This window comes from Ursus americanus, chromosome 1 (genome assembly GCF_024610735.1).
Source record: "Ursus americanus isolate L20-20 chromosome 1, mUrsAme1.1.p, whole genome shotgun sequence".
NCBI lineage: Eukaryota > Metazoa > Chordata > Mammalia > Carnivora > Ursidae > Ursus > Ursus americanus.
The window spans coordinates 32,338,841-32,351,259 of record NC_142127.1 but is presented as its reverse complement, the minus strand read 5'-3'; the positions used below and the strand labels follow the sequence as shown (position 1 = coordinate 32,351,259).

The 12,419-nt window shown below is 36.7% G+C and overlaps 1 protein-coding gene and 1 pseudogene across 4 annotated transcripts in view; one reads left to right on the top strand and one right to left on the bottom strand.

Moving 5' to 3' along the window:
• Window positions 1-12,419, bottom strand: part of RIF1 (replication timing regulatory factor 1) — a 60,328-nt gene that overhangs the window by 43,533 nt on the left and 4,376 nt on the right. For all 4 annotated transcript variants that reach the window (XM_045781963.2, XM_087860698.1, XM_087860696.1 and 1 more), the window contains exons 5-10: window positions 11,377-11,504; window positions 11,197-11,291; window positions 9,864-10,053; window positions 7,984-8,076; window positions 2,703-2,841; window positions 39-190 (exon numbers count right to left, since the gene is read on the bottom strand). In XM_045781963.2, the coding sequence (XP_045637919.2) occupies window positions 39-190; window positions 2,703-2,841; window positions 7,984-8,076; window positions 9,864-10,053; window positions 11,197-11,291; window positions 11,377-11,504 (797 nt within the window). The remainder of the gene's footprint in view (window positions 1-38; window positions 191-2,702; window positions 2,842-7,983; window positions 8,077-9,863; window positions 10,054-11,196; window positions 11,292-11,376; window positions 11,505-12,419) is intronic.
• LOC123783131 (ribosome biogenesis protein NSA2 homolog pseudogene) lies at window positions 3,225-5,788 on the top strand (annotated as a pseudogene).

Here is a 12,419-nt window from a genome sequence, read left to right as displayed (position 1 = left end):
TAAAACACACCAAGCATTATACTCAACACCTTTATTACCTGTTCAAAATTAGCAGGAAGATGAGGTCCAAGTCTCATGAGTAGATACCACCAGACTTCTAGCTTTGTTAGTGCTAGAGTTTCTGTTCTCACATGGATGGAACTCAAAGGCTGCATTAACAACTTCAGTCTTTTTGCACTGCATAGTATTTCTTAAAAGAAAAGCACATGGGTAAAAACAAATGAGGTGAAGACTAAATTTTTTTTTTTAAAGATTTCATTTATTTATTTGACACAGAAAGACAGTCAGAGAGGGAACACAAGCCAAAGGGAGTGTGAGAGGGAGAAGCAGGCTTCCTGCGGAGCAGGGAGCCCGATGCGGGGCTCGATCCCAGGACCCTGGGATCATGACCTGAACCGAAGGCAGACGCTTAACGGCTGAGCCACCCAGGCACCCTGAAGACTGAATTTTAAGAATAAGTATGTAAGTCTCCTTTCTCACTGCAAGAAAATAGATTAAAAATCTTTTTAAAATCAGCTGTTCTTGTTATACCTCAAATTTTTACTATGAAAGACTCCAGTACAACTAGACTACATGTCATTAGGCGAAAGAAAAGAAAAAGGAAAAAAGAAAAAAGAGGAAGTAATGTTTATTAGAAACTGTGTGTACCAGGGACGATTTTCCTACCAAGGGACATCTGGCAATGTCCACAATATCTCTGGTTGTTAGACCTGAAAGCCAGGGGTACAGAGGATGCTGTTGGCATTTAGTGGGCTGTACCCAACGATACTGCTAAACTTCCTTCAACACACAGGGCAGTCCTCCACAACAAACTGTTCAGCCTAATATTAGAGTTTTACAACTGGGAATACATAAAATAAGATGCCTGTGCTCAAGTAACTTATCAGAAAGACTTAAAAAGGATTTTGAAACATCTGCCAAGCTATGTATTTGGTGGGATGGCATTAATGTTTCTGACACCTATTCTGCCATTTAGCTTTCACAATTAACATTTCTATAAAGAACAAAATAAAGTCAAATCACTGTGGGAACAAATTCTCTAATCTTTTTTGAACTCCTACTCTACTTATGAGAGAAGCTTCACAATATCCCCAGAGCAGAAATTGCCAATTGCCATTCTTTTTTAGATAAAAGACCTCTTTCACTCAGGAGAATGATAACCAGTTTTTTTGATTTCTTCATCTAGTCTCCCATTCAGCCATTCTACCTAATGAGCTATAAGGGGAAGTGTATGTGGAATTTCTGGAAGGCTCTAGAGCTATATGGCTCCGCTGAAAAGAAGTTCATTTTTGCTCTTCAATCTTCTCCCCTTCCTATATCTGCAACTAAGCATACTGAAGATCATGGGATAGAAAGATAGGCATCTGATTCCTTAAGATTTCCTGGATCCATAATACCAGGGATGCACTCGTCAGCTCCGGACTTATTTCAAATGAGATAGCATTTTATTTCTCTTCAAGTCATGTCTATTTTATGCTTTAACACTCAACCATAAGTAATTCCAACAGATTTAGTCCAGAACATTAACTTGCATTACCAGCTCATAATCAACAACAAAAAGGTAACATTTATAATTAAAATTTGTGCCTGGCAATGCATTTATCAATATTTTCAATAAAATTATAATTAATGAAAATAATCACCTTACAAAACATACTAAAAAGGGGAAGAGAAAGGATTATTAATGGTCTTTGGCAGAGAAAAAATATAGGATGAAATCAATACTACTCAGCTCTAATAAACACAGTACTGATTATATCTAAGACTAACTACCCAATTAAGTAGTTATTCCTACTGACCTACTTTTGAGCTATAAATACTCTTTCTCATATATACAGCTGACCTTTGAACATGGGTTTGAATTGCATGGGTCCACTTATACACAGATTTTTTTGTTTTTATGCAGTACAATACTGCAAATGTATTTTCTCTTCCTTATGATTTCCCTAACATTTCTCTAGCTTACTATATTGTAAGACTAGAGTATACAATACACATAACATACAAAATACGGGTTAATTGTTTATGTTATTGGTAAGGCTTCTGGTCAACAGTGGGCTATTTGTAGTCAAATCTGGGGGGAGTGAAAAGTTATATGCAGTGGGATGTTGGCATCCCTTACCCTCCACTGTTCAAGGGTCAACTGTGTATCAGATACCTCCACAAGACAATAGGAAGATAAAATAAAGGTAAATCAAAAGGAATCACTTGTATATATTAATAGTAAAAACCCAATATTAAGCACTGTTCTAAAGGTCTTGAGAGAAAAAAGTTTATCAGTCACATTTCACAGCAATCACAACTGTTTCCTATCATCTACTGGCTATGTGACCTTTGATAAATTACTTAATCTCTCTAAAATAGTGATAATACTTAGTATCTCAGGTCTATTGTGATGATTAAATTAGAGGTACTCAAACTGCTCAAATAAGTGCTGGAATATACTAAAAAAAGCCACAAATGTTACTTGTCACTTTGTTCAATTTTTGAAATAGCATAAAACAAATTTTATATCTGTGATTTTCGATAATGTCTAGGCTTTTTAATTCTATTTTTGACTACAAGTTTATTCCCTTAAAATAAAAAAAAATTTCAATAGGTTAAGTTTCAATATAAAGTCCAAAATATCAGAAAGGCTTTGTTCTTATCATCTTGAGTAAAATCCATAGAAAAATCAAAATTTTAAGATATTATTTACTTACCTGGATTCAAAGCAAAATTATCTATTAAACTCTTCCAAGCAATAAAAGCTATTTTTTTAATCATGGGTGCTCCACTTCGAAATCCTAGTTCTTCCAGCTGTAATAAAGAATTAATGAAACTCCCGCTTCGATGCAAGGTCTAAAAATGAAAAATCATAACAAAGTTATTTACCTGCCTAAAACAACACATAGGCACTATTATTATTCATTTATCTAATTCATTCAGTGTTAACTATGTAAAGTCTTAAAAATCTGAAGTTTAAAATGTACTGGATTCTGTGTGCACATTCAAAACTCAAGATCACAAAATGTAATGCTCCATGAATTAGATAATGCATAAAACAGAACATTTCTAAAACATCAGAGAAAATTAGGAAGATAAGATAAATACCAAAAAAATGGTATCCACACACAAAAAAAATCAGTACTTAAGAAAAAATAAGAAATTTTGAAGCTTGAAACAAACAAAAAAAGTCAGCTTTTTCAAATACACCAAAATAAGAAAAAGGGAAAAATGGACAAATGACAAGTAAACAATGCATCGCAAGGAAACATACATTAAAAAATGAAACATTAGCAATCGCAGCTATAAATCACATATAAACTGAACAGCATATAAACATTAAAAAATACCTTGCTTAGAAAATCAAAGAATCCATAAGAAAGTTACTAGAGCTAATAAGTTCAGCAACTGCAGAGTATACAAGATCAACACACAAAAATCAGCTGTGTTTCTACACAACAGCAACTAACAATCTGAAAAGGAAATTAAGTAAGCAATTCCATTTACAATAGCACCTAAAAGAATTAAATACTTAGGAATAAATCTAACCAAGGAGGTGAAAGGCTTGTACACTAAGAGCTACAAAATATTGCTGAAAAAACATTTAAAAAGATCCAAATAAATGGAAAACCATCCCAAGTTCAAGTACAGAAAGTTTTAATACCATTAAAATGTCAATATTACACAGAGCAATCTACAAATTCAACACAATCTCTATTAAAAGCCCAGCAGCCTTTTTCACAAAAAAAGAAAAGCCAATCTTCAAATTCATTATGGAATTGCAAAGAGCCCCAAATAGCCATATCAATTTTGAAAGAATAAATTCGGAGAACTCACACTTCTTGCCTTCCAAACTTACTTCAAAACTGAAGTAATTAAAACATATGGTAATGGCATAAGGATAAACATACAGGCCAATGGAATAGAGATCCCCAAAATAAAACTTCACATATGCTGTGAATTGATTTTTCTTTCTTTCTTTCTTTCTTTTTTTGGGGGGGAGGGGGAGTCTCAAGCAGACTCTGTACTGAGTGCAGTATCCCACGCTGGGCTCCATCTCACGACCCCGAGATAATGACCTGAGACAAAATCAAGAGTCGGACACTTACCCAACTGTGCCGCCCAGGCACCCCTGCTGTCAACTGATTTTTCTTTTTTTTTCTTTTTTTAAGATTTTCTTTTTTTAAAGATTTTTTTTTATTATTTATTTATGTGACAGAGAGACAGCCAGCGGGAGAGGGAACACAGCAGGGGGAGTGGGAGAGGAAGAAGCAGGCTCCCAGTGGAGGAGCCCGATGTGGGACTCGATCCCGGCACGCCAGGATCACACCCTGAGCCAAAGGCAGCCGCCCAACAACTGCGCCACCCAGGTGCCCCTTTATTTTTTTATTCATGAGAGAGACGCAGAAGGAGAAGCAGGCTCCCCGCAGAGCAGGGAGCCCAAATCAGGACTCGATCCCAGGACCCCAGGGGATCATGCCTTGAGCCGAAGGCAGATGCTTAACCTATCAAGCCACCCAGGTGCCTCTTATTTTTCAACAAGGGTGCCAAGACCATTCGTTATATAAAGACCATTCTTTTCAACAAATGGTGCTGCAAAATTGCATATCCACAAGCAAAAGAATGAAAACTGGACCCTTGCCTTACACCATATACAAAAATAAGCTCAAAATGGATCAAAGATTAAAACTTACAGGAACTAGAACTATACAAATCCTACAAGAATACATAGGGAAAAAGATTCATGACCTTGGATTGACAACAACTTCACAGCTATGACACCAAAAGTAATGAAAGAAAAAAAATCTAATTTATATTGGACTTCATCAAAAACTTCTGTGCACCAAAGGATATTATCAGGTTAAAAGACAACATACAGAATGGGGAAAAAATGTTTGAAAATCACATATCTGATAAGGGATTAATAACCCAGAATAAAGAACTCCTATAACTCAAAAACAAAAACCAACCACCCAATTAAAAAATGGGCAAAGGCGGGACACCTGCGTGGCTCAGCCGATTAAGTGTCTGCCTTCAGCTCAGGTCATGATCCCAGGGTCCTGGGACTGAGCCCGTATTGGGCTCCCTGATCAGCAGAAAGCCTGTTTCTCTCTCTCCCTCAGTTGCCCGCCCCCCCCCTTGTGTGTGCGCACACAAGAAGGAAAGTCAAGAGGCTCATCAATTTTCAAAGGCAGCAGAAGAAGGCTAAGCACTATCATCAACAGCACCATGCTGAGAAAAAGCAAAAAATACTATTAAGATACATGAAAAGGGATACACCAAACTAAAGAATGATGAAAAGATTCCACAGGGAATTGTACGCCTATCTACACGACAGAGAGACAGTCCTGAGCTAAAATATTTTCAAATATAGTTAAAACCAAAAAGAGAAAGCAGGAAAATGGGAAGACTGCTCAAGGTTCATGCCCAAGGAGAAACAAGTATTAAGTTATTCAAATAGGAAAGAGAAAAAAGCAAGCATGAAAGCAGCTGTTTACTGTTACTAAAGTCTGCTCCATTGGAAATGGCTTTTTATGAAAACCATCTAAATATGAAAGATTCATCAGGCCAATGGATTTGTTTCAAGAAGGCCCAAGTAATACTGAAAGTCACCTTTTACCTCTCAATAAATGGTGTAAAGAAAAAGCCCTCATCCCCACTACATACAATCTCGGTTATTACTACCAAAGGTAATGTCAATGACAAAGATGTGAGCAAGCTGGGTCTTGTGACACAAAGAGGTAAGGGTATTTGGGAGAAGTATGTCCAGGTTACTAACAATCCTGAAAATGATGGATCATAAATGCAGTCTCACTGGCTTGACAGAAGTTCCATATAAGTAACTCCTTATAATCATTACTGAAGATGGCACACCAATCAGGAAAAACACCACTACTGTGACTGTTTCCAAATTATTACCCAAAAGTCTGCAATCATCAAGAGATGTTTAAAACATTAAAACGGCCCAGTTTTACAAAACAGAACAAAATTTTCTGGAATGACTATCATTATCAAAAACCAAAAAATAACAAGTTTGGTAAGGATGTGGAAAAACTAGAGGTGCCTGGGTGGCTCATCACCTAAGTGTCCGGCTCTTGATTTCGGCTCAGGTCATAATCTCAGGATCCTGTGTCAGGCTCCTCACTCAGCAGGCAGTCTGCTAGAGATTCTCTTTCCCTCTCCCTATGCCCCTCCCTCCTCAGGCATTCTCTAAAATAAACAAATAAACCTTTAAAAGAAAAGAAAACTAGAAAGAACCCTAGTGTGTTACTGGTAGGAATGTAAAATAGTGCACCCACTATGGAACACAATTTGGAGGTGTCTTAAACAGTTAAGCACAGAACTACCATTATGACCCAGCCATTCCATTCTTACAAATATATCCAAAAGAATGAAAAGCAGAGAATCCAACAGATATTTGTACATAAATGTTTACAGCAACATTATTCACAATAGCTGAAGTGTTAAAACAAGCCAAGTGTCTATCAACAAATGAATGAACAAAAATGAGTTATATACAGAGTGAAATATTCAGCCATAAGAATGAAATTATTAAGTGCTTGCTACATGATTAGAAATTGAAAAAATTATATCTAACATAATAAGCCATACACAGGACAAATAGTGCATGATTCCACTTATGTGGGATGCCTAGAATTATCGAAACCAGAGACAGCAGATAGGATAGCAGTTACCAGGGGCTGGGGGACAGGGGAGCAAGAGGAGTTATTGTACAACATGTAAAGTTGTGGAGAGATGATGAAAAAGTTTTCAGTATAGACAGTGACAATGTTTACACAACTTGTGTATGTATTTAATGGCACTGAACCGTACACTTACGATGGGTATGATAAATATGCTTATTTACCACAATGAAGAAAAACACATTCCTTCCTCAAAAAAATAAAAACAAAAAACAAAACCTGGCTTAAAGACAGGACATATAGTCAATCCTCAACGATCCACCAAAGTTTTATAAAGTCCACTGCGAACACTAGGAAAGATGCAGGGTTAGGTTCCTACAAGAACCTTTTCTGTCAACCAATCGAACTCAACCTTGTTTTCTATTTATATATGTTTAAAGACACCATATGTATTGTTGATTCACTATCACTGAACTCACAGCCAATGGCACTGTTATTCATGCTTAAACAGAGTTTATGTAACACATGTAATTCCTCCCTAGGGCACATCAGTCTTCCAGTGCTTAGGAACCATAAACACTTTGGCACTAAGCCTGGGGACCATTTAAAACTAAATTCACCAAGAAAAAGCACAAAACGTGGGAAATGTGTCACTAAATGGATTTATGAAAAGGACATGTTCTTTTTAAAAGATTTTATTTATTTGAGAGAGCATGTGAGAGAGCACGCACAAAAGCAGGGGAGGGGGCAGAGGGAGAGACAGGCTCCTGGCTTAGCAGGGAGCCCTATGCGAGGCTCAATCCCAGGACACTGGGATTATGACCTGAGCTGAAGGCAGACACTTAACCAACTGAGCCACCCAGACATCCCGAAAAGAATATCTGTTTAAAAAAGAACACTGAGGGGCGCCTGAGTGGCTCAGTCAGTTAAACGTCTGCCTTTGGTTCAGGTCATGATCCCAGCCAGGGTCCTGGGATGGAGTTCCATGTCAGGCTCCCTGCTCAGCAGGGGAGTCTGCTTCTCCCTCTCCCTCTGCCCCTGCTTGTGTGCTCTCTCTCTCTCCCAAATATATATTTAAAGAAAAAAAAAAAAAACACAGGGAAAGTCCAAATAAAAAGGCAGAGCATTATTTTGTTCTACTTCAGTTAAGAACCTGCACACTGGGGGACTCAAATTTATGCCACTCTGCAGGTTTGCAATTGACTGGAAAAGTAGCATAAGCACTTATTGTGGGTATGCAAACAAATTTTAGTTAACAGCTAAATTTACATATATGGCATGCATGAATAATGTAAAATTAAGAAAGAAAAGGGTCTCACAGGTATAAACTGTGAGCTATTAATTGCACACTTACCTTCCCAAGAAGTTTGACAAACAAAGGCCACAATTTTAACACATAAGTCTCATTCTTACTCATAAATAGCTTTTGGAGCTCTGAAAGTAATTTCTGTAAACAAAAGCAAAAATATTTACCAAAAACACTCTTGAGAAAACAAAATATGCAATATCAGACTGTCTTAGTTGAATTAACTTTCCCCAATGTTTTATTAGAAAATCTTTCATTTATATAGCAAAGCTGAAAGCTTTACAGTGAAAGCCCAAATAGAAACATCATTAACATCTTCCTATGCCTGTCTTATCACAAATCTGGCCATTATTCCATCCATCCATCAATTCAGCTTAATATTATTCTACCAATATATTTTTCCCTGAAAACTTCAACATGTATATCAATAGAGTCCAAATGATAATGTTTTAATTTTCACTCTTAAAAACACATTAATGCTTCATGGGTAACAGCTGAGAACATTTTAGTTCAAATTTATAAAGAATTTTATATATACTCTTAAGAAAATTAATAAACTTATCAAAATAAAAAAACTTGCAAAGACATTGGAGCTACTTTATTAGGAGCCAAACATTCCCGTGAGACCTCCTGAATTTTAAAAAATAAACAAAATCCCAGGTTTTAAAATCTGGAAGGCTCCCTCACCTCACCTAGATTACTGACGTTATCTCTGAACTAGTTTCCCTTCTTCTAGTCAACTCCTCCAGAGTCTATTCTCAACATAGACATAGTGATCCCTTTAAAGCCCAAGTCAGTACATATAACACTCCTAAACTCAAAACCTTCAAATACGGTCTTCAATATAAGTCAGAGTGAAAAACAAATACCTTGCAACACCACCAAGGTCCTATGTGATTTGCTCCTCTGCTTCTCTGACATTATCTCCTAATCCTCTTATCCTTATTCACTCTATCGCTTGTCCAGTGTTCACTGAACACCAACCAACACAAAACCATCAGAGCAGGGTCTTTTGCTCTCATGGTTCCTCCTGCTTGGAATGAGCTTACTCCATTATCATCCAAGTAGCTAATTCCTGTATCACTTTCAAATCACTGTTTAAATATCCTATTATTTTTCCTTTCCTGACCATACCCCTCCTCTCCAATGGCACTCTCCATCTAGTCTCTACGGTTCTCCATAATGTCCCTCACTGAATATACTACATTCTCTATTGCCTCTCCCACTGGACAGTAAGCTCCGAAAGTTCCTTTTGCTCACAGCTATATTCAGTGGCTAAAACAATGCATGGCATATAAGTGCTCAATAAATACCTGTTACAAGAACGACGACAGAAAAGCCTAAAGTCTGAGGCAAGTAATAACTTTAGGAAATTGTACACATTACATGCACTTATGTGCTTTAAATTTATATCTATTGGGATTATGTTAAAACAACCCAAACAGCACTGAAATCAGTAATGTTCTCCCTTTTCCAGAAATGCAAGCCCTTTCAAACACTATTCACTGGAGAGGAAATAAAATGCCTGGATCTACAAACACCAAACAGCTCCCTTCCTTAACCTAGGAGCAGTGTGCCTATACTAACTTAAGCAATTACTTATGTTTTGTTAAAAGTGGAACCGGGGCGCCTGGGTGGCACAGCGGTTAAGCTTCTGCCTTCAGCTCAGGGCGTGATCCCGGTGTTGTGGGATCGAGCCCCACATCAGGCTCCTTCGTTATGAGCGTTTCTTCCTCTCCCACTCCCCCTGCTTGTGTTCCCTCTCTCGCTGGCTGTCTCTATCTCTGTCAAATAAATAAATAAAATCTTAAAAAAAAAAAAGTGGAACCTTCTAGATCATAATGCAATTATACCACTATGAGCCCTATGCTTGGGCCAGAAACTTAAAATGTAGTGTCCAAAAATTCCTTACACAAAATAATACTTACAGTAGTCATAAGCTGCTCTGTGATAGATGCTATTTCTTGTTGTTTCTGAAGCAACAATGGCATTCCCATCTCTAGAGCAGTTGCTCCCCGCAAATGTACCTTTTGAGCTGAATGAACCACTAAAGGTATGATCAATTTTGCCCACCTAACTGACTCTTCTCCCATTTGAACTGGGACTTGTTCAATTAGCCTATAATAGAGAAATCAATGAAATTAGCTTGACCTCACCTTTTATGTCTAGACTGCTAGGAAAATAAGCATCACACAGAAATATGCCTGGTACCATCTATCTGTTTTTGCATATATATATATATATATATGCATACACGCAGATGTAATTTTTACTGATTTGTAGATTTCCTTATTATTTTTATAAATTTTTAAAATAAGAACACACCATTTTATCTTCAGATTAATATTTAAAATATTGATTTTTTTAAAAAATGCAAGTAAATTCAATATTCTTTTAGAAGATAGCCAGAGAGGGGCACCTGGGGTCAGCTGGTTAAGAGTCTGCCTTCAGCTCAGGTCATGATCCCAGGGTCCTGGGATCCAGCCACGCATCACATAGGGCTCCCTGCTCAGCAAGGAGTCTGCTTCTGCCCCTCCCCACCCCTGCTCCTGCTCTCTCTCTCTAATAAATAAGAATCTTAAGGGGGGGGGAAGATAGCCAGAGCATTATTGACATAAGGTGAGCATCATTCAGGACATCAGAACACTAAGTAATTAAAGCAAATAGCTCGATTACAGAAAACTTTAAAAGAATGAAAACCTAGGTAAGATAAACCACACCAACAAAGTTTGTGTGCTGTTAGCATGTCCTTTAAAGAGGAGGGATGGACAGGAAGAAAGTAGAACATTTTCCTGTTCTCCCATCTGCTGTTAGTTGCCATTAATGCCTTCTTATATACCCCCTACAGCCTACTTGGGAGCCTATTACAATTTTTTAAACTCTTGCAAAAGCTTTAATGAAAATAATTTTTAAAATCAGAATCATGTTAGCAGCAGCAACATGTACGCTCTACACCCAACATGGGGCTTGGACTCATGACCCCAAGATCAAGAGCAACATGCTCTACACCAAGTCAACCAGCCAGGCACCCCTACCAAGACTTCATTTTTAAGACTCAGTAAAAATAAACAAAGACATAAATAAATAAACCTAGTAACTTAAACAAATCTACTTCCTTCTTTTTCCTGTTACCTTTTTTCCTTGAGACTTTAGAAGATATTTTGCTTTTAATGTCTAACTCATAGTCTAGTCCCAAAGTCTACCCCTTGAAGTAAATTCTAAATTCACTGAAATTATTCTTCCAAAACAGCAAATTCATACCTTATGATGACATTTAATGCTTCATAATCAACAACAGCAGAATGAATTTCTCCTCTATTAAATACTATTTCTAATGAATCAATTATAGTGGATACCTAAAGACAGAATGAAATAAATACAAATAAGCCTGAATTTTTTAAGTGGCATGTAGTTAAGAAAACATACAAAAACCATACTCACTACTTTGCCAATGGCTTCAGCAGGAAACGTCTGCTTGGATATCACCCAAAGTGCCCTAGTACGTACATTTTTGTCTGGGCTTTTAACACTATCATTCAATTTTAAAAGCAGTTCTTGAATATCTGTCTCTGAAAAACAAGCAGCCTTAATTATGTGGAACAGTTTGCATCCTTTAAAATCTCAAATACAGAAACAAAAAAACAACATATTCTTCACTGTCAAAAAATTAAATGCGTATCTGGAGAGAAGGATCAGTGAACCAATGCTAATACCAAACTTCTTCCCAAAACACAAAACTTAGAGGTCAGATGGGAAGGTATATTCAGAGAAAACAAACAGTATACTCAATTTTGTGCAAATGAAAAAATTTCATAGGTATCATTATAGTTTTAAACATATAAGACAATTTTTGGCAAGTTGTTACAAATCCTACACCTCTGCTCTAAAACGAACCACCTCTATTTTAGATTGGGAACATTTGTACATCTAAAACAGAAAGGGCATAAAATTTACCATCAGAAAGGAAGATGGTAGTAACTTTCAGGCATCTTTATTCCCTGTCCTGGATTTCCCCCTCTCTAAAGATCACGTCCTAGGTTTCCATTAAAATGGCAAACTACAGAGCGGTAATTAAGATTGCTTGAAAACTTAGCTACTTTTGGGTCCAAATTATCCCAACACCACTATGTAAAAGAACTTTTCAATTCAGCATGTTCCTTAGTGCATATGCTTGTTTTAAACAATAAATAACCATTTAAATTATTATTACTTTCCAAAGCAGATATGCTTTATGAAGGAGAAGGTTCAGTTTTTTGTTACAATCATTTTAAAATAGGTTTATATTCTTTTAGAAATTTTGTGACAACAAAGTTAAAGCTATGTCTAGAAAAAAAAGAGATCTTCTAAAAGATGATAATCAAAACATTATTTCTTTCTCAAAAGCAAATCCTAAACTACAAGTTACAAAACTAATAGAGAAGTAACAGTACTTTTAACATATTAAACCATATTTATAAACTCTAAAAATATTTTTTCTGCGTCAC